The 24,933-nt window shown below is 42.8% G+C and overlaps 2 protein-coding genes across 4 annotated transcripts in view; one reads left to right on the top strand and one right to left on the bottom strand.

Moving 5' to 3' along the window:
* The window catches only part of ino80 (INO80 complex ATPase subunit), a 214,232-nt gene extending 211,817 nt beyond the window's left edge, over positions 1 to 2,415 (bottom strand). For all 3 annotated transcript variants that reach the window (XM_043698306.1, XM_043698307.1, XM_043698308.1), the window contains exon 1: positions 2,231 to 2,415. The gene's annotated coding sequence lies outside the window, so the exon portion shown is untranslated. The remainder of the gene's footprint in view (positions 1 to 2,230) is intronic.
* A 264-nt stretch (positions 2,416 to 2,679) lies between these two features.
* exd1 (exonuclease 3'-5' domain containing 1) overlaps positions 2,680 to 24,933 on the top strand; it is a 53,539-nt gene continuing 31,285 nt past the window's right edge. The window contains exons 1-4 of the mRNA XM_043698305.1: positions 2,680 to 3,129; positions 6,942 to 7,010; positions 12,539 to 12,593; positions 21,911 to 21,975. Of these exons, the coding sequence (XP_043554240.1) occupies positions 2,946 to 3,129; positions 6,942 to 7,010; positions 12,539 to 12,593; positions 21,911 to 21,975 (373 nt within the window). The 5' untranslated portion in view covers positions 2,680 to 2,945. The remainder of the gene's footprint in view (positions 3,130 to 6,941; positions 7,011 to 12,538; positions 12,594 to 21,910; positions 21,976 to 24,933) is intronic.

The raw sequence follows: 24,933 nt of genomic DNA, 5'->3' as shown, positions 1-24,933 counted from the left end.
TTTTCAGTAAAACTATATTGAGATACGTCACAGAAATTTTATTTTCAAACAAAAGCAAATTACCCTCATACTCAAGTCCATGTGAAGATTTTGAAGGTTTCACGGGGACGTTTCACGAGGACATTTCCTCAAAAAAAAATTTCACGAATACACTAGACAACTGAACGTACAAAACATGCACAGTGCAAATAACCCAAAGGGACAAACTTAAACCAAAAGCTTTGCTTATAAAGCAATGTATTACATAAAGGAAAGGTCAGTTCTGTTAGATCACAACCTATACCTTATAGGAGCTGAAATACTCAACTTTAATTTCCTGCCATTTTGCCTCTAATTCCTTAAGTGATAAAAGTTTATCTATCTCAGCCTCAAAGGATCACCCACAAGAACAAATGGTAACATAGTTTATAACTACAAGGGCTCTTGTGGTGCAGTGGTAGTGTCCATACCTTTGAGAAACCTGGGTTAAAACCCACCTGCCAGCCATGTATCTGAACAGATTAACATAAAAATACCCCCATGACTACAAAACAGACGATTAGGAAGACACACAGGATCATTTCCTTTCTCAGCCGAGACCAAATAAAAGGCATCCACCACTGGATAAATGACGAGTTAGACTACAGCTTTCCTTGGGATGGATGAGACTTGAGTGGGAAATGAATCAAAATCCCTGTAATTATGAGCAGATGACTCCATAAACCACAGGGTTACTAACTCCAGAATCCTTTGGTTATCTGATCCTAGATTTAGACAACCAGGCCTCTTACTGAATACCCTGCAAAAATAGCATGTGGATGTTGAGAATAGACAGGCAACACTCACTGGCACCAAAAGACAACCAGTAGAATACAAATCAAAATGCATCCTGGCATGAGTCAGCTTCTTCAAGAGAAGAATTAACATTACGGGCACTAGGTAGATACATCTTTGCTTTCATTTGTAACCTCGAGGATGAGTTGGGGATGTCTTAATGTCATGAGTGACATGATCCCATTCAACATTTTATTCGCTGAGCAGGTTGGTCATGTCACCAAATCTTAGGTTTTATTCAATAAAATACTGATTTTAATTTACAGCCATTTAACACTCATCCCCTGAGGGCATCATTTTTTAGACTTATCTTCTGTGACTTGTCTAATTCAACATGTTTGGATTCAGTTATTTTCAGGCACTGTCCTTGGTGTTGATCACAAAAAACGAATTGCTCCGATATTTATCAGTAAGTGTTAGTAACAGGTCACAACTTACTTTTTGACCCATTTAAATTCCAATATTCAAGGAAATGAATTAAGAGTGCGGGAAAGCAACTAAGAATGACACGTGAAAATGATTTTTTTCCCCCAAAAAGGCCCCAAAATGTTGTTCGTCAGAGCCAGCACGAACAGGTTGAAATTTCACATGAAACACATTGCGAATGGACTATATCATTTTGAAGACCGACAGATCCTCACTCTGAAAAGGCAGTGCTTTCTCCAAAATCCAAACACCTGCCGCGAGAAAATAAAACGTAAAAAAATAAATTATATTCTCCACAGCCCGCACCTCACCTAAAAAAAAAACGCCCTTTACAAAGTCAACGAGGCAAGCAAGAAGCAGGCAGCGGAGAAAGGAGAGAAAAAAAAGGGAAAAAAAAGTTAGGAGTGGGTTGCTAGTCCCTTACGATGAGGGCAACCTTTTCGGTTGAAGGCAGCAAGAGATTAAAGTTTGAGAGGCCGGCAAGGCCCGAAAGCATGAAGGAGGCAACGGTTGCATTGAGAGAGGGAGGAATTGTTTGGGGTGGGGGCGTCAAAGAAAGACAAGGAGAGGACAATCGAAGCCCTTTACACGGGGCCGATGCTTCCGCCGGTGGTACAGCGGGGTTGAGGGATGAGGCGAGGCCCGGGGTTGGAAGCAGCGGGGAGCAGGCCGCTCCCGCTGTTGAGACGGGAAGAGGGAAAAAATAAAACTCGAGGCGAGCGAGAAAGAGGCCAGGGGCGATGGGCCCGGTCTGGGGTTTTTTCCTCCCTCCGCCCCGACACCGCTGCACATTGGAAGGCGAAAGGGAAAGAAAAAAAATCATGTCAAGAGATCGAGGCCATCTCCCATTAAAAGAAACGGTACAAACGCCCCGTCCGCCCGCCTCCCACACTCACTGTCTGTCTGTTCCCCCCCCACCCCCCTACAACCAACACCCACCCCTTCTCCTCCCACCATACACTCACTCACTCCCTCCCTCCCTGCCGCTTACCTCCACTCGCTCTTGCTTCTGCCTCGCCGCGCCGCTCCTCTCGCCGAGCCAAGATGGCGCTTGCTGTGGAGAGGCAGAGGTTGCGATGTCTGACAGAGGGAGCGGGGCGGCCGGTTTCGCAGCCGCTCTGCCTGAGTCCCTCCGAGCGCCGCCGCCGCCGACCGCCATTGCGGCTCTACCCCCCCCCCCCCCCCCCCCCCCCCCCCCCTCTCACAGCGCCGGCCTCCTCCTCCCCACCCCCACAGACGCAGGCCCGAGCAACCGAGCGCCGATTGACAACACCAGAGAAACTGCGCCGACACGGCCCGCTGCTTTCGGGAATGTTGGGCACCTCTCGCCCGCACACCGATCCGCTCTGGATCGTCAAGGAAAGGGGCAAAATCAGTGGACTGAGGCGTGTGGGTCATCGGTCGGATCGATCATCGACTCTCAGGCCTCGATCGACGGAAAATGCCGAAGTGTGCGTGACGGCGTTCGGTCGGGGCTGGGATGGTTGACCAATCAGGAGGCCACATCTTGATCCTCGTGCGGCTCCGCGAAAGGAGGGGCGGGGTGCCAAGCTCTTTTTGGGGGGTCTCGGGAGGAAATGGTGCTTCCTCTCGCGATATCTCTTCTCTAACGGTCGGAACGTTTCAAACAGGCATGAGGCGCGCTTGGCACCTGTCAATCACCGAGGGGTGGAGCTAACGGCTGTTGGTGCTTGCGGGAGCACGTGATGCGGGCAGGTGTCACGCACGTGCTTTCACCTTCTTGCTGGTTGTTGTGTGTCAACGCCATGGACTCTGCCTGGCTCCGGGAGCTCCTCACCAAGCGGCTCCGGATTAGGCTGGAGTGCGGCACGTATTCGGGCTGTCTCCGGCATGTAGATGCCGCGACGAAGGCCGTCGTGTTGGATCAGGGTGAGAATTGCGTGCGGGTAGAGCATGCACAATGCGTTTGCTTGTGGGAAGTAGTCCAACAGATTTGTTTGGAAAGAATCAAAATTAGAGTGGTGCTGAAAAAGCACATCGGGTCAGGCAGCATCCTAGAAGTAGGAAAATCGACGTTTTGGGCAAAAGCCTCCAGGATGGAGAGTTAAATGAGGGGGGTGGGTCTGGGGAGAAGGTAGCTAAGAGTGCAATAGGTGGATGGAGGTGAGGATGAAGGTGATAGGTCAGAGAGGAGGGTGGAGCAGATAGGTGGGAAGGAAGGGAGGCAGGTGGGGCAGGTCATGAGGATGGCGCTGAGCTAGCAGGTTGGAACTGGGGTAAGGTGGGGGGAGGGGGAATGAGTCCATATTGATGCCCTGGGGTTGAAGTGTGATGAGGTGCTCTTCCTCCAGGTGTTGGGCGGTGAGGGAGTGGCGACGGAGGAGGCCCAGGGTCTGCACGTCCTCGGCATTTTTGGCATCGGGGCGGAAGGGTTGATCAGTGCGGGTGTCCCGGAGATGTTCCCTGAAACGCTTTGCAAGGAGGCGTCCAGTCTCCCCAATGTAAAGGAGACTGTAACGGTAGCAGCGGATGTGTGGAAGTGCAGGTGAAGCTTTAGATGTGGAAGGCTCTTTTGGGGGAGATGTGGGTGCAGGTTTTGCAATTCCTCCGGTGGTAGGGTAAGGTGCCATGAGGGAAGGGTGGGTTTTTGGTGGGGGGCATGGACCTGACCAAGTAGTCACGGAGCAAACAGTCTTTGCAGAAAGTAGATAGAGGTAGGGAGGGAAATATATCCCTGGTGGTGGGGTCAGTTTATAGGTAGCGGAAATGTTGGCGGATGATGTGGTTTGTGGTGGGATGGAAGGTTCTGTCCTTATTGTGGTTGGGGGGGGTGGGGTTTGAGGGCGGAGGTGCGGGACACGGATCTGCAGTCTTCACTTTTGCCTAGGTTTATTTGGAAACACTTTCAGAGCGCAGCTCCTTCATCAGGTGGTGATTTTTAACTTTGTCCACCCCAGTCCAATACTGGCACCTCCAAACATGTGGGAAGTAGCACAGTTGGGAGAGAAAGGGTTGATTTTACTCCGCATGAGGATTAAGGTCCCCACTCTGTGGATATCTCTGAATAGATAAACGTCCCTCACAGCTTACCCCTCTTCTCCCCTTCCCTTTGCAATGTGCACCCTTTCCCCTTTGCAGCCACGTCTACTCTGTATGCAATCCCCCACCTTCTTGTGAGTGTCATAATTGCTATTGTTTTGACACTGACAATGTTATTTTGTATTTCCTAACTCTTAACGTGTTTTACTTTGAATCAGTCAACAAAGTCTATCATATCAAAAGTTTGGGGAGTAGAACGCACTTGTAAGAAATGGGGAATGTGCCCCATACAGGTGGCTTAATATTGTTGTAGACCTATTTCACAACCTCTCAATCAGATGCCAGAAATTCAACTTGAGATATCATCTGTCATCAAACAAATGTTTGGCAACACTAATTGTCAACCATGTGAGCTGAAAAGGGCAGGCTGTTAGTTGAAAATAAAAGGGGAAGGATTAAGCTGGAATAGATGTAGCAAACCAAGGACTAGAGATTCAAGAGAGTAGGGACTGGAATTGCATTATGGCTAGTACAGTTAAGGAAAGTTCACATTCTACAAATAATGGTCGAAGTCATTCAATCACTATAGTCAATTTGTGTTGAAGAAATGTGGGTTATAGCAGAACTGACTGTACGAGCAATGAAGGTCAAGGGACAGGAGAATTAATGCAGGAATAGTCAAGCTACAAAGATGACAAAGGCAATGCTAAAGGCCTTCTTTCTGAACACTCTTAAGACAATAAATAAATTGATAGCGCACATTGAACAGAATAAATATAATCTAATGACCATTATAGTGACACAGCTGCAGGATAACAGAATTGGGTTATGAACATTGTGGAGTATGTGGCATTCAAGAAGAATTGGTATGATATCTAGAGATGATCTTGGCTCAGGAGATCAGAATTAGGGAATAACACATAAGCATGGATAAAGGATTGGTTTATTGGCGTAAAAGTGTATGCATAATACACTTTTTCGAACTGGCAGGATGAGAGGAGTCCCTCAGGGAGTCTGTGCTGTGGCCTCTGCATTTTACAATCTATATCAATTACTTAATGAGAAGAATGAAGGCATTATAGCTAAATTTGCATATGTCACTAAGATGGGTAGCAAGGTATTGTGAATTTGATATAAGGAGGTGGGTATAGATAGGTTGGATGGCTGGGCAGAGATATAGCAGATGGAATATCATGTGGGAAAATGTGAAGTTATTCTCTCGATGTTTTGTTGCATTGTACAAGGCTATGGTTCGATCCCCAGTTACAGTCCTTCATTAAGTTCTGGCCACCACAACTTAGACCATAAGATATTGAAGCAGAAACAGGACATTCAGCCCATTTGATGATGATTGATACGTTTCTCAACCCCATTCTCTGCTTTATCCCCATAACAGTTGATACCCTTGGTCAAGAACTATCTCTGTCTTGTTTACATTAAATTCCTTGGACTGCCATAGCCGCCTTTGGCAATGAGTTCCATGGATTCACCACCCTCTGGCAGAAAAAAATTCCTCCTCTTCTCAGTTCTAAAGGGTCATCCCTTCACTCTAAGGCTCTGCCCTCAGGCCCTAGTCTCGCCCAAACTGCTCACAGTATTCCAAATGCAGTCTGACCAGAGCTTTATGCAGTCTCAGCAGTACATCTCTTGATTTCTAGCCCTCTTGAAATGAATTTTAACATTGTTTTACCTTCCTAGCTGCCAACTGAACCTGCACTTTAGCCTTGAGAATCCTAAACTAGGACTCTTAAGTCCCTTTGTGTTTCAGACTTCTGAAGCCTTTTCCTAATCAGAAAATAGTCTACACTTCTATTCTTCCTCTGAAAGTAGATAATCTCTCACTTTCCCGTAGTGTACCCTATCTGCAGCTTCTTTGTCCAGATTATAGTGGTGCTGATGAAGGGCTCCTGTCCGAAACATTATTTTCCTGCTCCTTGGATGCTGCCTGACCTGCTATGCTTTTCCAGCACCACTCTAATCTCCAGCATCTGCAGCTTCTTTGTCCACTCGACTAGCCTGTTCAACAATGTTAAAATTCATTTCGTTCTGCAGTCTCCCTGCTTCCTCGCACCACCTGTCCCTTCACTTATCTTGGTGTTATCTGCAAACTGAGCAACAATACCCTATGTTTGTTTATTCAGATGTATAACATGAATAGTTGTGGTCCCAACACACAGCCCTGCAGAACTCACTGGCTGCCATCCTCAAAAAGACCCCTTTATCCACAACTTCTGGAAATAACTTGGAAGTGGCTCTGAAAGATTGAATTTAAGTGGCAGGTTGCACAGACTGGGCTTAAGCATGGAAGATGAATGGGTGATCTCATTGAGCTATTTAAGATGATTTAAGGGATTTTGAGGTGGACTCAATAAAACTTGCTAACACGAATATAAAATCAAGAGGCCTGAACCTCATTGTTAGAGCCAGACTCTTCAGGAGGGATATTATGTAGCACCACAAGGTAACAAAAATCTGAAAAACCTGCATTAGTAAAGCTGAAGAAGCTGGATAAAACGAACATTTCAAATTGATACATTTTTGGGAATGGAGAGTTTAAAAAAAGCAAAGATGGGCAAATTGAGTTAAAATATAGGTCAACCATAATATAATGGAACAGCCACTCAGGCTCATGGAGCAAAATGGCTTTTCTCTATCCCTGTTTGAAATTAATCAGTTTCTAACATTTATCTATCTTTCTACAGTTGAAGATTTAGAAAATAACAGGAAGCTGCCTGGTGTCAAAATGTTTTTTGGTTATGAGATCAGAGATTGTAAGTATTTTTACTGAATTCTCCTTTGTTCTCTGAAGTGTATTTTAGCTGTTTTTAATGAAATGATAGGATATTCAATCCAGTGCTGGTGCAGAAGAGCGGTGAATTCTTTCCTCTAAAGAGGAAGAATTGAGAAGTTAAGTATATATACTCACTTGGATTGTCTTGGTAATCATTCTGAAATCAACCTATTTAGGTTGTAGAATGAATACAGAAAGCAGCTTGCAAATAAATATCTAAACGCGCAAAGTTGCATTTTCGGCAGAAGGACAGGATGAAGTACTAACTAGATGCTAGACGTGACTGAAATACTTGGCGTTAGTAATCTTATGAATTGAGAGCTCAAGTTCAGATGAAATGTGTCCAGTTCTGGTGTGGGTGACACAATGTTAACACATTCCTGATTGCAAATTTGCAACAACAATTAGAAGAACTGACTGGAAACTAGGTGCAGTTGGTTTGCAAATTGTTCTTCAACTCTTATACCTTTTCATCAAGTTGCCAAGGTCTGTGCAGAAACATGGGCAGAGTGTGAATTCCATTTGCCTTTCTCATGTCATACATATAGAAAATATGGCTTCTATGTTATTGCTACATACTGTGGTCCATAATTTATAAAGGTGAGCCTTGGACCACTGCTATTTCTACAACAGGCAACTGATGAGCCAGAATGTTGCCCGCAGAAATTGTATATGCAACCCACCAGGTCTTACCTGAGATACACAGGAAAACAACTAGGTAGAATTTTAATGGATGCTGGAGGATTCTTCATCCAGTCAAAAGCTGTTCCTGACCCACATTTACTGTTGATAGGCAGGGAAGTCAGTGAGAAACAGCTAATGTTTAAACAAGGAACACAAAATCGGACAGTAAGTATCAACAACCTGATGACGACAAGTGTGTGTGTGAATGCAATGTAGTCCAGTTAGAAAAGCTTTGATCAAGTTTGTACGCAATAAGCAAGTTGGTCATGCATATACATCTGCTTTATTTCCAACATTCCTGAAATTTAATTTTATTTTGAAATTGATGTTTAATGTTGTAGCAAACCTTTGCATTTCAAATCTGCTCATGAGCTTCTTAAGTGAGAAAAAGTATTGTGGTCTCTTGCACCAGACAGTTGGACAGCTGCGTTCTTTTCGAGGGGGGTAAAAAATTAGTGACTCAAGTGAGTCATAACGTTGCCTCGCAATTTTCTCTTAACAGGAGCAGAGTAGACAATTCAGCCCCTTGTGTCTTAGTCAGAGATGAACAGCATGGAAACACTCGTCGGTCCAACTTATCCATGCTGACTAGATGTCCTAAATTAATCTAGTCAGTTTTGCCAGCAATTGGCCCATATCCCTCTAAATCCTCCCTATTCATATACCCATTCAGATAACTTGTAAATGTTGTATTTGTACCAGCCTCTACCACTTCCTTTGGCAACTCATTCCATACATGCGCCACCCTCTGTGTATGGGAGTAGAAGTAGACTATTTGGCCCAACCTGGCAACAGCATTATAAATCTTTTCTGAGCCCTTTCAAGTTTCACAACATCCTTCCTATAGCAGGGAGACCAGAATTGCACACTATATTCAAAAGTGGCACAACCAATGTCCCTTATAGCCTGAGTATGACCTCCCAACTCCTACACGCAATGCTGTGACCAATAAAGGAAAGCACACTAACACTTTCTTCACTATCTTATCTACCTGAGACTCCTCTTTCAAGGAGCTATGAACCTGCATTCTGAGGTCTCTTTGTTCAGCATCACTCCCCAGGATCTTACCATTAAGTGTATAAGACCTTCCTGAATTGTCTTTCCAAAATGCAGTACCTCACATTCATCTAAATTAAACTCTATCTGCCACTCCCCACCCCTTTGGCCCTTCTGATCAAGATCTGCTTGTACTCTGTGGTAACCTTCTTAGCTGTCCAGTACACTCAATTTTGGTGTCATCTGCAAACTTACTAACAGTACCTCCTATGTTCACATCCAAATCATTAATATAAATGACTAAAAGCGGTGGACCCAGCACCAATCCTTGTGGCGCACCACTGGTCACAGGCCTCCAGTCTGAAAAGTAACCCTCCTCCATCATCCTCTGTCATCTACTTTCAAGTCAGTTCTGTATCCAAATGGCTAGTTCTCCCTTTATTCCGTGTGATCTAACCTTGATAACCAGTTTACCATGAGGAAATCCATAAAGATCATGTCCACTGCTCTGCCCTCTTTGTTACATCTTCAAAAACCTCAATCAGGTTAGTGAGACATGATCCCCCATGCACAAAGCCATGTTGACCATCCCTAATCAGTCTTTGCCTTTCCAAATACATGTACATCCTGTCCCTCAGGATTCCCTCCAACTTGCTCATCACTGATGCCAGGCTCACCGGTCTATAGTTCTCTGGCTTTTCCTTACCAACTTTCTTAAATCGTGGCACCATGTTAGCCAACCTTCAGTCTTCTGGCACTTCACCTGTGTCTATTGATGACACAGATATTTCAGCAAGGAGTCTAGCAGTCACTTTCCTAGCTTCCCACAGAGTTCTAGGATACACATGATTAGGTCCTAGGATTTATCCACCTTTATATATTTTAAGACATCCAGCGCCACCACCTCTGTAATATGGATATTTTTCAAGATGTCATCATCTATTTCCCCACATTCTATATTTTCCATGTCCTTCAAAAGTAAATACTAATGCAAAATACTCATTTAGTATCTCCCCCATCTCCTGTGGCTCCACACTTGCTGATCTTTGAGGGGCCTTATTTTCTCCTTAGTTACCTCTTTGTCCTTAATGTGTTTATTAAATCCCTTTGGATCCTCCTTAACCCTATTTGCCAAAGCTATCTCATGCCCCCTTTCTGCCCTCCTGATTTCTCTTTTAAGGATATTCCTACTGTCTTTTAAACTCTAAGGATTCACTCAATCTATCTGTCTATACCTGACATATGCTTCCTTTTCCTTGACCAAAACCTCAATTTCTCTAGTCATCCAGAATTCCCTGCACCTACCAGCTTTGCCTTTCACCCTAACAGAAATATACCGTCTCATTTTTGTAGGCTTCCCATTTTCCAGCCATCCCTTTACCTGCGAGCATCCACATACAGTCAGCTTTTGAAAGTTCTTGCCTAATACTGTCAAAATTGGCCTTCCTCTAATTTAGAACTTTTGTTTGTAAATTCTGTATATCCTTTTCCATCACTCTTTTAAGATATTAGAGTTATGGTCGCTGGCCCCAAAGTGCTCCCGCACTGACACCTCAGTCACTTCCCCTGCCTTATTTCCTAAGGGTAGGTCAAGTTTTGCACCTTCTCTAGTAGGTACATCCACGTACTGGATCAGAAAGTTTTCTCGTACACACTTAACAAATTCTTCTCCATGTAAACCCTTAACACGATGGTAGTCCCAGTTTGTGTTCGGAAAGTTAAAATCCCCCTCCCATTTACCACCCTGTTGTTCTCACACATAACTGACTTCTCTTTACAAATTTGTTTGCAATTTCTCACTTCCACCCAAATAACTTCCCTGGATGTATTCACAGGAATATTCGTAATGTTAACCTTTATCAAAAATGCCACTCCATCTCTTCTCTTGCCCCCACTTTGTCATTCCTATAGCATTTGTATCCTGGAACATTAAACTGCCAGTCCTGTTCTCCCCTGAGCCATGTCTCTGTATTTGCTATGATATCCCAGTCCCATGTTCCCGACCATGTCCTGAGTTCATCTGCCTTCCCTGTTAGGCCTCCTGCATTGAAATAAATACAGTTTAATTTGCCTTGTTCTTTGTTCCTGCCTGCCCTTTGTGCCATGTAATACAATCATAGCTGATTTTATTTCAACCTCAACTCCACTTTCCTGCTCACTGTCCATAACCCTTTAAACCTGTTAAGAATTAAAGATGTGTCTGTCTTCTCCTTAAATTTATTCAGTGCAGTTGTCCAGTTGCACTCTGGAGTAGTAAATTACACAGATCACAACTTTGTTAAAGTAATTTCTCCTCATCCCTGTTTTAAATCTGCTACACCTGGTAAGTGTAAACACCTGAAGAGTAGGGATAAATGGGTATTTTTCTGGTTGGCGATCAGTGACTCATAGTGTGCCTTAGCGATCAGTGTTGGGACAGCAATTATGTACAACTTATATAGATGATTTTGAGTTGGGAACCAACTGTAGTGTGTTAGAGGTCACAGATGATGCTGAGTGGTAAAGCAAACTGTGAAGAGGACATTGAAAGTCTGTAGAGGGACGGAGGTTAAGTGAGTGGGCAAGAGTCTGGCAGATGGAGTACAATATTGATAACTGTGAGGTCATCCAGGAATAACAGCAAAATGGATTAGTATTTAAATGGTGAAAAATTGCAGCATGCTGCTGTGCAGAGGGAACTGGATGTCCTTGTGCACAATCACAAGAAGTTGGTTTGGAGGTGCAGCAGGTAATTAAGATCTTTGAGGCCAATTGGATATAGAGTCATAGAGATGTACAGCATGGACACAGACTCTTCGGTCCATGCTGACCAGATATCCCAACCCAATCTAGTCCCACCTGCCAGCACCCGGCCCATATCCCTCCAAACCCTTCCTATTCATCCAAATGCCTCTTAAATGTTGCAATTGTACCAGCCTCCACCACATCCTCTGGCAGCTCATTCCATACACATACTACCCTCTGCGTGAAAAAGTTGCCCCTTGGGTCTCTTTTATATCTTTTCCCCTCTCACCCTAAACCTATGCCCTCTAGTTCTGGACTCCCTGACCCCAGAGAAAAGACTTTGTCTTTATCCTATCCATGACCCTCATAAATTTTGTAAATCTCTATAAGGTCACCCCTCAGCCTCCGACGCTCCAGGGAAAACAGCCCTTGCCTGTTCAGCCTCATCCTATAGCTCAAATCCTCCAACCCTGGCAACATCCTTGTAAATCTTTTCTAAACCCTTTCAAGTTTCACAACATCTTTCCGATAGGAAGGAGACGAGAATTGCACGCAATATTCCAACAGTGGCCTAACCAATGTCCTATACAGCCGCAACATGACCTCCCAACTCCTGTACTCAATACTCTGACCAATAAAGGAAAGCAAACCAAACGCTGCCTTCACTATCCTATCTACCTGCCACTCCACTTTCAAGGAGCTGTGAACCTGTACTCCAAGGTCTTTGTTCAGCAACTCCCTCAGACCTTCCCATTAAGTGTATAAGTCCTGCTAAGATTTGCTTTCCCAAAATGCAGCACCTCTCATTTATATGAATTAAACTCCATCTGCCACTTCTCAGCCCATTGGCCCATCTGGTCAAGATCCTGTTGTAATGTGAGGTAACCTCCACTCACTGCAATGCTGCTGTGTTCACCTAACTGCATTCCAAGGAATGGAATCTTGCAGGTTTGTATGGCTCACCAATTATTGGATAAGCCTTCTGACTGAAAGTAGTGAGGATCCTCATAAGCTTTTTTTTTTGCGGTAAAATTTCTGAAATTGCATGCAAATAATGTAAAACAGATTCTATTTCTTAACTTGTGAATGTCCTGTTTGTTTCAGTGGAGATCCTTGATGGTTTGCCCACCAGATCCATGAATAAATCAGCAAATAACAAGTAGGTGACAGCTTGCTCATTTGCAAGCTTTTCTCGTTTTAACTCCCAATTACCCAGAAACCCACAATTGCTGTTATAGCACTCCTTATGCTGTATTTTACTGACTGAATGTTGTACTTTTAAAGTTTCACTGATCAAATCCAGTCTAGTCTACCATGGTCTGAGCATTTTGAGTAGCTTACGTTTCTAGTATTATTCAGCAACCCAGTAATGGCAGAAGAGTATACCTTGTGCAGAGATATAACCATCCTTTTCTATCCTCAAAGACCCACAGCCACACTGAATTATTCCTTGAAATTATGCAGAGTTTTTTTTATTATTCTCCACAATGGCTGCTTTTGCAATGACTGAAATTACCATTTGATTAGATTAGATTACCTACAGTGTGGAAACAGGCCCTTCGGCCCAACAAATCCACACCGACCCTCCGAAGAGAAACCCACCCCCACTATATTTACCCCTGACTAATCCACCTAACACTACGGGCAATTTAGCATGGCCAATTCACCTAACCTGCACATCTTTGGACTGTGGGAGGAAACTGAAGCACCCAGAGGAAACCCACGCAGACATGGGGAGAATGTGCAAACTCCACACAGACAGTTGCCCAAGGTGGGAATTGAACCTGGGTCCCTGGCAGACTGATTCTGACATCTTTAGTATCATCACTTATAATCAAACAACTGCCAAGTGCCTCAGCTTTGGAATTGTTCCTGACTTTTTTCTCGAATCAGCCCTCTTTATTTGAAGTACACCACGAAACCAACACTCGTATGTTGGAGAAACGCAGTAGATCTAGCAATACCTGTGGAAAGAGAAACAAACTTGACATTTTGAGTCCAGTATTACTCTTCTTCTGAACCTGTTCAGAATCTACTTATTTTTAATATATATTTTTATTAAACTTTTCTTTCTTTACAAAGCCATAAAAAAAATTACAACACCGGTAAACATTATTCTATATACATATAACAACGAAAAGAGAGAAAAGGAAAAAAACCACAACAGCAACAGTACACCCAAAATACAACTATACTTACGTACAAAACAGACAAATCAATAAAGGTCATTAATGAACAAGCAAAACAGTCCAACACAACAAAACATTAGCTCTCTACCTCCAAGAGCACTAAGTATTGTGCTTAAAATATTCGGAATTCTTCCTTGAAGGACATCAAGTACACTAAATCCGTGATTACACGGAAGCCCTAGTTAAAATGGCAGATAAATGTGCACCCAAGAAATCCAGAAAGGGCTGCCGTGTCCTATAGGAATTTTATTTTCTGGTGCATGATTTTTGTGAAAACATCCAGAAAGATAAGTTCCATAAAGGGGGGGGGGGGGGGAAAGAGTTAAAATAAATTTTTCCTTGCGCATAAAGTGAGGATATTAATAAGTTCTTTTTTCCCCATGTCCATCCAAAAAGGGTATATTGGGTAGGCCCAGGAGGAGAGAGGTTAACCTCTGCCCTCAAGACCCTCTCTATAACCCGTGCCACAGAACTCCAATATGCACCGAGCCTGTGGCAGGACCAGAAACAAGGAGTGAGAGTACCGATGTTTACCTTACATTTAGGACAAAAGGGGGATGCTCCCACCTTAGAGCTTGAGGGATAGTATGGGGTGTGATGGAGCCTATGCAAGTCTTTAGCTGTATGGCATGGGTCCTATTACAAATTGAGATCTTCCTCGCATTATCATAGATGTTCTCTCCCCCCCCCCCCCCCCCCCCATGCCTCCATAGAAATGTGGACCCTTAATTCCCTTTCTCAAACCTACAAAGCTGCTCAACGTCTTCTGAAGGATCACCCCCCAGAAAATGATAAAGCATACTAATAGAGAGAGTACTTTTAGCATAAAGTACCGTCTTCTCCATAATAGATCTGGAGGGGTTAGTCAAGAGCGTGGTCCCTTTCTGAATAAAATCCCTGACCTGAAAAAAAGCAGATAAGGTCTTTGCTAACTAAACTATATTTGCGAATTATTTGGTCACCTTCAAATTCACCTTCAAATAAATCACCAAAACAGGAGATTCTCCTCACTGCCCAAACTTTAAATCCGGGGTCTGTTACCTCCGGTTGAAAACCCAGCAGATCCGCAATGGGGTAAAAAATGACATTTTGGAACTATTACCCTCCCTCTGCCGCATTATGCCTTAACAGTATTAATAACATTCAGATTATGGCAATATTCCATGACCATATTCATTTTATCTCCGAATAAAAAGCTGGTGAGGTGACATCTGGGAGGCCTAGAATCTATTTTAGCAGTTGCCTCCCTCTCCTCCCCATATTTTCTTCAGTGAAATATGTAGTATTATAAAAGGCTTAGAATGTAAGTGAATGGGACAATGGTGGTAATGTCACTTGACTCATTTAGAGACTTTTGAGGGGGCATAATTTCAGATTCCATATCTGGAGTTCTAAAAGTCGTCTTTGATTATTTATAGTTTTTATTGGGAACATAAAGACCTACTTCCATTAGTCTGAGAGGTCAATAGCCAGGAGACATGGATTGAATGTAATTGGAAAATAATGGAGGAGTAATTATTTTTTATTCATTCATAAACCATTGATGTCGCTGCTGGCCAGCATTTATTGCTTGTCCCCTATTGTTGTCACCCACAGGGTGGTGTATCTTTGAATCTCACTGTCTGGAAGAATCGCAGAGACAGAAACACTCATCACGTTTTAGAAAACAAAAATTGTGAACATGGTTGTGGTGCTGTAACCTACAATGTTATAGACCAAGACCTGGAAGGTCAGATTAGACTGAGTAACTCTCTTTAGACTGATGAGAACATAATGAAATGAATAGCCTCATGTTTTGTATGCTCTTGTCTCCAGTCTTGAAGTTCCTGCCCCTCCTCAGATATATTTGCAGCAAACTTAATGTTATCTTGTTGAGTGCCTGTCTTGATAAAGTACTATAGCACACTATTTACAATTTGTCACTTCTCTATTATGAATATCATGTTAACTTTGAGTAGGATGAAAGTCCGGAGCCCCTATGGTTACTAGTCTGTTGAAAAGGTCCTTTAATCAAACTTCAGAATCATTGGTGTAAGCTATCGAGCAATGGCTATTTTTCTCACTACAAGAAAAGAATAGACCGGATTGAAAAGTTGAAGTTCTAAATTGGAGGATGGCTAATTTTGATAGTATTAGTCAAGAATTTTCAAAAGCTGATTGGGGGTAGATGTTCACAGGTAAAGGGACTGCTGGAAAATGGGAAGCCTTCAAAATTTAGATAATAGGAGTCCAGAGACAGTGTATTCCTGTTAGGAAAGGCTGATAGGTATAGAGAATGCTGGATGACCAGAGAAGTTAAGGTTTTGGTTAAGAAAAAGAAAGAAGCATATGTCGGGTCTGGACAGGAGAGATCAAGTGAGGGAAATCAGGAGGGCAAAAAAAGGGACATGAGATAGCATTGGCAAATAGAATTAAGGAGAATCCAAAGGGTTTTTAAAAGTACATTAAGGGCAAAAGGGTAACTGGGGAAAGAACAGGGCCCCTCAAAGATAAGCAAGGCAGCCTATGTGTGGAGCCGCAGGAAATGGGGGTAGATATAAAATGGGACAAGTATATTGCATCAGTATTTACTGTGGAGAAGGACAGGGAAGATATAGAATGTGGGAAAATAGATGGTGACATCTTGAAAAATCTCCATATTACAGGGGAGGAAGTGCTGGATGTCTTGAAATGCATAAAATTGGATAAATCGCCAGGACCTGATCAGGTGTAGTGTCAAGAATATGGTGCTGGAACAGCACAGCAGGTCAGGCAGCGTCCAAGGTGTACACTCTAACTCTGTGGGAAGCTCAGGAAGTGATTGCTCGGCCCCTTGCTGAGATATTTGTATCATCAGTAGTCACAGGTGAGGTACTGTAAGACTGGAGGTTGGCTAAGATGGTTAGGAAAAGCCAGGGAATGATCAACCAGTGAGCCTTACACATTGGTGGTGGGTAAGTTGTTGGAGAAAACTCTGAGGGACAGGATGTACAAGTATTTGGAAAGGCAAGGACTGATTAGGGATAGTCAGCACAGCTTTGTGTATGGGAAATTGTCTCACGAACTTGATTGAGTCTTTTTTTGAAGAATTAACAAAGAGGATTGATGAGGGCAGAGTAGTGGACGTGATCTATATGGACTTCAGTAAGGCATTTGACAAGTTTATGGGAGACTGGTTAGCAAGGTTAGATCACATGGAATTATAGGGAGAACTAGACACTTGGATACACAACTGGCTTGAAGGTAGAAAAAGAGGGTGGTGGAGGGTTGCCTTTCAGACTGGAAGTCTGTGACCAGTGGTGTGCCACAAGGATCTGGGTCCACTACTATTCATCGTGTATATAAATGATTTAGATCTGACAAAAGGAGGTACAGTTAGTAAGTTTGCAGATGACACCAAAATTGGAGTTGTAGTGGACCTTCAGACTTCAGATGGGCTGAGGAGTGTCAGATGGAGTTTAATTTAGATAAATGTGAGGTGCTGCATTTTGGAAAAGCAAATCTGAGCAGGACTTCTACACGTTTATGGTAAGGTTCTGGGGAGTGTTGCTGAACAAAGAGACCTTGGAGTGCAAGTTCATAGCTCCTTGAAAGTGGAGTCGCAGTTAGATAGGATAGTGAAGAAGGCGTTTGGTATGCTTTCCTTTATTGGTCAGAGTATTGAGTGCAGGAGTTGGAAGGTCATGTTGCGGCTGGACATGACATTGTTTGGGCCACTGTTGGAATATTGCGTGCAATTCTGGTCTCTTTCCTATCGGAAAGATGTTGTGAAACTTGAAAGGGTTCAGAAAAGATTTACAAGGATGTTGCCAGGATTGGAGAATTTGAGTTATAGGGAGAGGCTGCATAAGTTGGGGCTGTTTTCTGTGGAGTATTGGAGGCTCAGGGGTGACCTTACAGAGGTTCATAAAATCGTGAGGAGCATGAATAGGATAAATAGACCTATAGATAAAATTTTCCTGGGGTGGGAATACACAATACTCCACATATGGTTTCCTTAGTGCCCTCTTTAACTGAAGCATGGCTGCATACCTTTGTTTAGTTCTCCTTCCGTAAATCATAGCAATCTATTAGAATTCCTAATTACTTGCTATATCGAATTTTAACCTGGGGTGGGGTGTTCAGAATGAGGGTATTGGTTTAGGGTGAGAGGGGAAAGAAAAAGCAGAAACCTCAGGGGCAACATTTTCATACAAAAGATGGTGCATGTATGGAATGAGCTGCCAGAGGAAGTGGTGGAGACTGGTACAACTACAATATTTTAAAATGCATCTGGGTGGGTATATGAATAGGAATGGTTAAAAGGGATCTGGCCAAGTGCTGGCAAATGGGACTAGATTGGTTTAGATATCTGGTTGACATGGACAAGTTGGACCAAAGGGTCTGTTTCTGTGCTGTACACCTCTATGATTCTCTGACTAATTCTCAGGCGAATCAATTCAAACACACCAAAAAAATTGAATGAGGCTTCATGAAATTTCTTTTTGAAGATATGAACAAGGCACAAGAGCAGGTTATTTCGTCCCTGTTCTTTCATCTGAAAGGTCATAGTTGGTTTGATTATATCCTGGAATCTACTTTTTTGTGTACTTTGACCTTTCACCACTTGTTTAACATATATCCATCTCTGCCTTAAAAATATTCAAGGCTCTGCTTTCAGAAGAGTTCCAAAGAATCATGACGCTCAGAATATTTTAAGTGCGTGACCCTGATATTTAAGTGACCCCAAATTCTTGATTCTCCTAGAAGACAGAACACCCTCTCCATCAACCCTGTCTTAAAGACCCCTCTGCTTCTTAATTGTTTCAATCAAACCACCTCTTACTCTTCTAAACTCCAACGAATACAAACCTATTCCTGTCTGCCATTCCAAGTAGTACTCTGTTAAACCTCTGAAATGGTTTCAATGCATTTACATCCTTCAAGTAAGGTGATTAGTACTATACACAATACTCCACATATGGTTTCCTTAGTGCCCTCTTTAATTGAAGCATGGCTGCATATCTTTGTTTAGTTCTCCTTACCGTAAATCATAGCAATCTATTAGAATTCCTAATTACTTGCTATATCGAATTTTAACCGTTGGTGATTCATGCACTAGAACATACAGATCCCTGTGCATCTCCAGGCTCTGGAGTCCTTCTTCAATTAGATAATAAACTTCTTTTTCATTCCTCCTGACTAAATGGACAATTTCATACTTTCCCACTTCATGTTCTATTTGCCAGGTTTTTGCCCACTCTCTTACTTGTATCTTTTTATTTTAAACCATCTCGCGTGCTTTCAAAGCTTAGTTTCCTACTATCTTGAGTCATCAGCAAACTTGGCAGCCAAACATCCTGTCCCTTCATCCATGTCATTTCTGTAAATCCTAAACAACTGAGGCACCAGCACCTATCCCTCTGCCACAACATTCTTTTCAGCTGGGCAAGATGTAATGATCCATTTATGCCTAATCCCTGCTTCATGTTCGCCAGCCAATCTGGTATCCATGTCATTAAACTAGCCCCTCCCCAAAGCCATCAAATCATACTTCGCACACTCACTTTTATAGTCACTTTATCAAATGCCTTCTGCTTTGTTGCACTCAAAAACTGGCAACCTTTTCTCGGGTAGATGACAGTATAGCTGTTCAGCCAGCCATCTGAAAGTTCATGGCATCTCCAACTCGCAGCTTTTCTCAAGAAACTGTGGTTCACACAGGGTCTTTTCTTGGATCTAATTCAATAATTCCTAAGAGTGAGCTTGTCTTTTTTTTGGAATTGTGACTAAGTTTAGCTACTTTTGCCTCCAATTTTTAACATACTAAGAAGTTCTGGATTCAGGGCTTCAGGTATATTTCAGTAGACCACTATGGGAATGTTGCACAGTTAGGGATGCCATTTTTCAGATGAGATGCTAAACTGTGGCCCTGGATGTCCTTACAAATAAATGGATGTACAAGATCCAACAATACTATTATCAAGAAGAGGTTCATTGACGAGTTCATATTTACCCCTCCACGATCAGAATTTTAAAGTAGAAACAGATTATCTGATCATTATTGCTGCGTGTAATTTTGTACGAGGTTGCTGCATGTATTTTTTGCAACTTTTAAAGTGTTTTGAGACATCCAACACTTGGGAAGAGCGCTACAAAAATGACTTTTTATAACAAATTTATTAATGTTGTCCAGGCATGTGTTGTATAAATATTAATCCCTGCTTTATTGAAACTGGTGAGAGAACAGATGTAATTTATCCAGTTTTGAGAAGACATGTAGCTCAGGTTGAGGCTCTGGATGTAATTTTGCTTGCTGAGCTGTAAGGTTCGTTTTCAGACATTATAACATCATCACTGAGCCTCCAGTGAAGCACTGGTGTTAAGTCCCCCTTTCTATTTAATGTGTTTACATTTCCTTGGGTTAGTGATTAGCTTTTCTGTTTTTTTTTCCCAGAGGGTGGTAAATGGGGTACAAGTCAATGTGTGTGCTGATAGAGATCCAGTTGGAATGCCATGCTTCTAGATATTTTTGCGCATGTCTCTGTTTGGCTAGTCATGGGATGGATGTGTTATCCCAGTCAGTGTGGTGTCATTCCTCATCCATATGTGAGGATACTAGTGAGAGTTGGGTCATTTTTTGGGTCTAGTTGATGTTCATGTATCCTGGTGGATAGTCTTCTGCCTGTTTGTCCAATGTAGTGTTTGTTACAGTTCTTGCAATGTATTTTGTAAATGACGTTATTTTTGCTTGTTGTCTCTGTAGGATCTTTCAAGTTAATTAGCTGCTGTTTAGTGTGCAGGTGGGTTTGTGGGCAACCATGATGCTAAGAGGTCTGAGTAGTCTGGCAGTCATTTCTTCTGGGTTTGACTAGGGTATTAGGGCAGGTTTTGTCTGCTTGTTTGGGTTTATTGCTGAGAAACTGGCAGACTGTGTTCATTGGTTACCGTTCTTTTTGAATACACTGTACAAGTGATTTTACTCTGCTCTTCATAATTCCTGTGTGCTGCAGTGTATGATGCCTCATTAAAATGTTCTAATGCAGCTTCGCTTGTGCTATTGGGATAATTGCTTCTATAGTTCAGTATCTGGTCCATCTGTGGTGTTTTCCCATAGACGTTGGTTTGAAGTTTCCCATTGACTGTTCACTCTACTGTGACATCTAGGAATGGTAGTTTGTTGTTTTCTTCCTCTTGTGAATTTTATGCTTGTAAGGATATCTTTGGTCTTGAAGGTTTCCTCAAATTTGTTTTGTTTAGTGATGGCAAAGGTGTCATCCACATAGTGGACCCAAAGTTTGATGGATGGCTTGCAAAGCTGTTTATTTGAGTCTGCATTACTGCTTCTGCTAAGAATCCTGATATGAGATACTATGGGTGTTCTGTTGGTTTGTCTGTAGGTTTTGTTGTTGAAGGTGAAGTGGGTGGTAACGTATAGGTCCACTAGCTTGACGATATTATTCTTGCTGATGAAGTTGGTGGTAAATGGTGTCACTGCACACTGCAGCACAGAGGAACTACGGCGTATTCAAAAAGAGAGTACCCAATGAACACAGTCTGCAGATTTCTCTGCAACAAACCCAAACAAGCAGATAAAACACTCTCTGAAACCCTCGGCCATGTCCCTTATATCAAAGACATCTCAGAAATGACTGCAGGCTACTCTGACATCTTGGCATCATGGTAACCCACGAACCCACCAGCATACTAAAACAGTAGATAATGAACTTAAAATATCCTATACAGACAACAAGCAAAACTAACATCATTTACAAAATACCTTGCAAGAGCTAGAACAAAAGCTACATTGGACAAACAGGCAGAAAACTAGCCACCAGGATCTATGAACATCAACTAGCCACAAAAAGACATGACCCACTGTCACTAGTATCCTTACAGACAGATGAGGAAGGACACCACTTCGGCTGGAACAACACATCCATCCTTGGAAAAGCCAAACAGAGACACATGAGAATTGCTAAAAGCATGGTATTCCAACTGGAACTCCATCAAACACATTGGCTTGGATCCCATCTACCACCTTCTGGAAAATATGAACAGGAAATGACATCGTCCAACATAGGGAAGACATAAACACAGGAAATGACAACACCAATCCAAGGTAACCTAGACACAAATAGAAAGTGGGACATAACACCAGCACTTCACTGGAGACTCACTGATGATGTTACCAGGTGACAAAACGTCTCAAAGTGAACCTTCCAGCTCAGTGAGTGAACTTAGATCCCAGTATAAATTATTCCTAACCTTTTGCATTAAATAAAGTGGAAAACACTGAAAATCATGTTTTTGTGTTTCTGTTTTGAAGTGATTCGAGGGATAAACTGGAGGACACAACTATAGAGAACGATTTTGGAGAGCAACGTTTTTCAGGTACTTTAACAAATTGGCTTTCCAGACCTTTTGTATGTAGGCACCCACTCAGTGAAGTTGAGTGACAGCACAAGGATATAACCCACCTGGTCCTCAGCTTCCACCCCACCAAATCCGGATAGAACACGTTATCCTTCGCCATTTCCAATATCTTCAGTCAGACCCCACCACAACAGATATATTTCCCTCCCCAGCTCTGTCAGCATTTCGCAGAGACCATTCCCTCCATGGCTGCCTCATTAGGTCCACACACCCCAACAACCTACCTTCCACTCCTGGCACCTTCCCTTGCCACTTCAAGTGGTGTAAAACCTGCACCTGCACCTCACCCTCCCCTCCAACCAAAGCCCCAAAGGATGCTGAGATTTTCCTGCACATCTAAACATGTTACTGTGTCTGTTGCTCTTGATGTGGTCTCTTGTACACTGGGGAGACAGGATGCCAAATCGTGGAACGTTTGAGAACGCCTGATTCGTGCACCAAAACAACATCCCATTGCCCTGTGGCTGACCTGAGAGAGAGAGAGAGTGAGAGTGAGAACCTGCACAGTTACCGCCTTTGCTGTTTGAATTCGTGTATCGCTGGACATCGGAGTACATCTGGGAAAATTAACAAACAGTGAAATTCACAACTAATCTTGGAGGAACTGTTGGGCTAAGTTCACAGCACAGAATCAGATAAGTTCATGGTTGTTTTAAGTCTGTCCAAGAGAGAGGCTGCAGTAGTGAGTACAGTGGATTCTTTCTTGATTATATGTTTTTGGAGATAAGTCTCTTGATTAAACTTAAAATATAAGCCATAGCTATTAATTTAACCGGGGGCAGTGTTTGTAGATGAATAAGACCGTGTTACTTTCTGGGTCTGTAGATTGTGAAGGAGCAAAACTGGTCTTTGCAGTGATATGTACTACTTGTCAGATGTGGGAGCTTAAAGAAAGTTTAAGGGTTACTGTGGCATATATCTGCCATAAATGCTGTTGGATGCGAATCTTATCGGATTGAGTTGATTGGTTGAAGAGACAGATAGAAGCGATGAGGAATCTGCAACAGCAATAGTATGTGATGGATGGCAGTTATAGTAAGGGGGGGACAGTCTCAGATACAGTCACATAGATGGGTTAACTCCAGGAAGGGTGAGAGAGGTTGGCACCTAGGACAGAAGTCTTTTGTGGATATACCCATTTCAAACAGGTATGCTGTTTTGGAAAATGTAAGGGGTGATGGATTCTCAGGGGAAACAGCCAAGTTTCTGGTATTGAGACTGGCTCTAATGCAACGAGGGGTACGTCGGCTTCCAAGAGATCAATTGTGTTAGGGGATTCTGTAGTCAGAGGTACAGACAGACGTTTCTGTGACCAGCAAAAAAACAGGATGATATGTCTATGCCAGGATCAAAGGTGTCTCCAAGAAGGTGCAGAATGTTCTCACGGGCGAGAGGTCATTGTCCACATTGGAACCAACAACATTGGAAGGGAAAAGGTTGAGACTGTGATGGGACATTAGAGAGTTAGGCAGGAATTTAAAAAGGAGGTCCTCAAGGGTAGTAATATCTGGATTACTCCCAGTGCTACGAGCTAGTGAGGGCAGGAATAGGAGGATAGAGCAGATGAATGCATGGCTGAAGAGCTGGTGTATGGGAGAAGGATTCACATTTTTGGATCATTGGAATCTCTTTTGGGGTAGAAGTGACCTGTACAAGAAGGACAGATTGCACCTAAATTGGAAGGGGACTAATATACTGGCAGGGAAATTTGCTGGAACTGCTTGGGAGGATTTAAACTAATAAGGTGGGGTGGGTAGGACTCAGGGAGATAGTGAGGAAAGAGATCGATCGGAGACAGGTACAGCTGAGAACAGAAGTGAGTCAAACAGTCAGGGCAGGCAGGGACAAGGTAGGACTAATAAATTAAACTGCATTTATTTCAATGCAAGGGGCTTAACAGGGAAGGTAGATGAATTCAAGGCATAGTTAGGAACATGGGACTGGGGTATCATAACAATTACGGAAACATGGCTCAGGGATGGGCAGGACTGGCAGCTTAATATTCCAGGATACAAATGCTACAAGAAGCATAGAAAGGGAGGCAAGAGAGGAGGGGGAGTGGCATTTTTGATAAGGGATAGCATTACAGCTGTGCTGAGGAAAGATATTCCCGGAAATACATCCAGGGAAGTTATTTGGGTGGAACTGAGAAATAAGAAAGGATGATCATCTTATTGGGATTGTATTATAGACCCCCCCCCCCCAATAGTCAGAGGGAAGTTGAGAAACAAACTTGTAAGGAGATCTCAGCCACTTTTAAGAATAATAGGGTAGTTATGGTAGGGGATTTTAACTTTCCAAACATCGACTGGGACGTTAGTGTTAAACGTTTAGATGGAGAGGAATTTCTTAACTATGTACAAGACAATTTTCTGATTCAGTATGTGGATGTACCTACTAGAGAAGGTGCAATACTTGACCTACTCTTGGGAAGTAAGAAAGGGCAGGCGACTGAGGTGTCAGTGGGGGAGCACTTAGGGGCCAGCAACCATAATTCTATTCATTTTAAAATAGTGATGGAAAAGCATAAACCAGATCTTAAAAGTTGAAGTTCTAAATTGGAGAAAGGCCAATTTTGACGGTATTAGGCAAGAACTTTCGAAAGCTGATTGGAGGCAGATGTTCGCAGGTAAAGGGATAGCTGGAAAATGGGAAGCCTTCAGAAATGAGAGAACAAGAATCCGGAGAAAGTATATTCCTGTCAGGGTGAAAGGGAAGGCTGGTAGGTATAGGGAATGCTGGATGACTAAAGAAATTGAGGGTTTGGTTAAGAAAAAAGAAGGAAGCATATGACAGGTATAGACAGGATAGATCGAGTGAATCCTTAGAAGAGTATAAAGGAAGTAGGAGTATACTTAAGAGGGAAATCAGGAGGGCAAAAAGGGGACATGAGATAGCTTTGGCAAATAGAATTAA

This window comes from Chiloscyllium plagiosum, chromosome 10 (assembly GCF_004010195.1).
Source record: "Chiloscyllium plagiosum isolate BGI_BamShark_2017 chromosome 10, ASM401019v2, whole genome shotgun sequence".
NCBI classification, from domain to species: domain Eukaryota; kingdom Metazoa; phylum Chordata; class Chondrichthyes; order Orectolobiformes; family Hemiscylliidae; genus Chiloscyllium; species Chiloscyllium plagiosum.
Note: the sequence above shows the minus strand (reverse complement) of the source record. Positions and strands in the feature narration are given on the sequence as shown.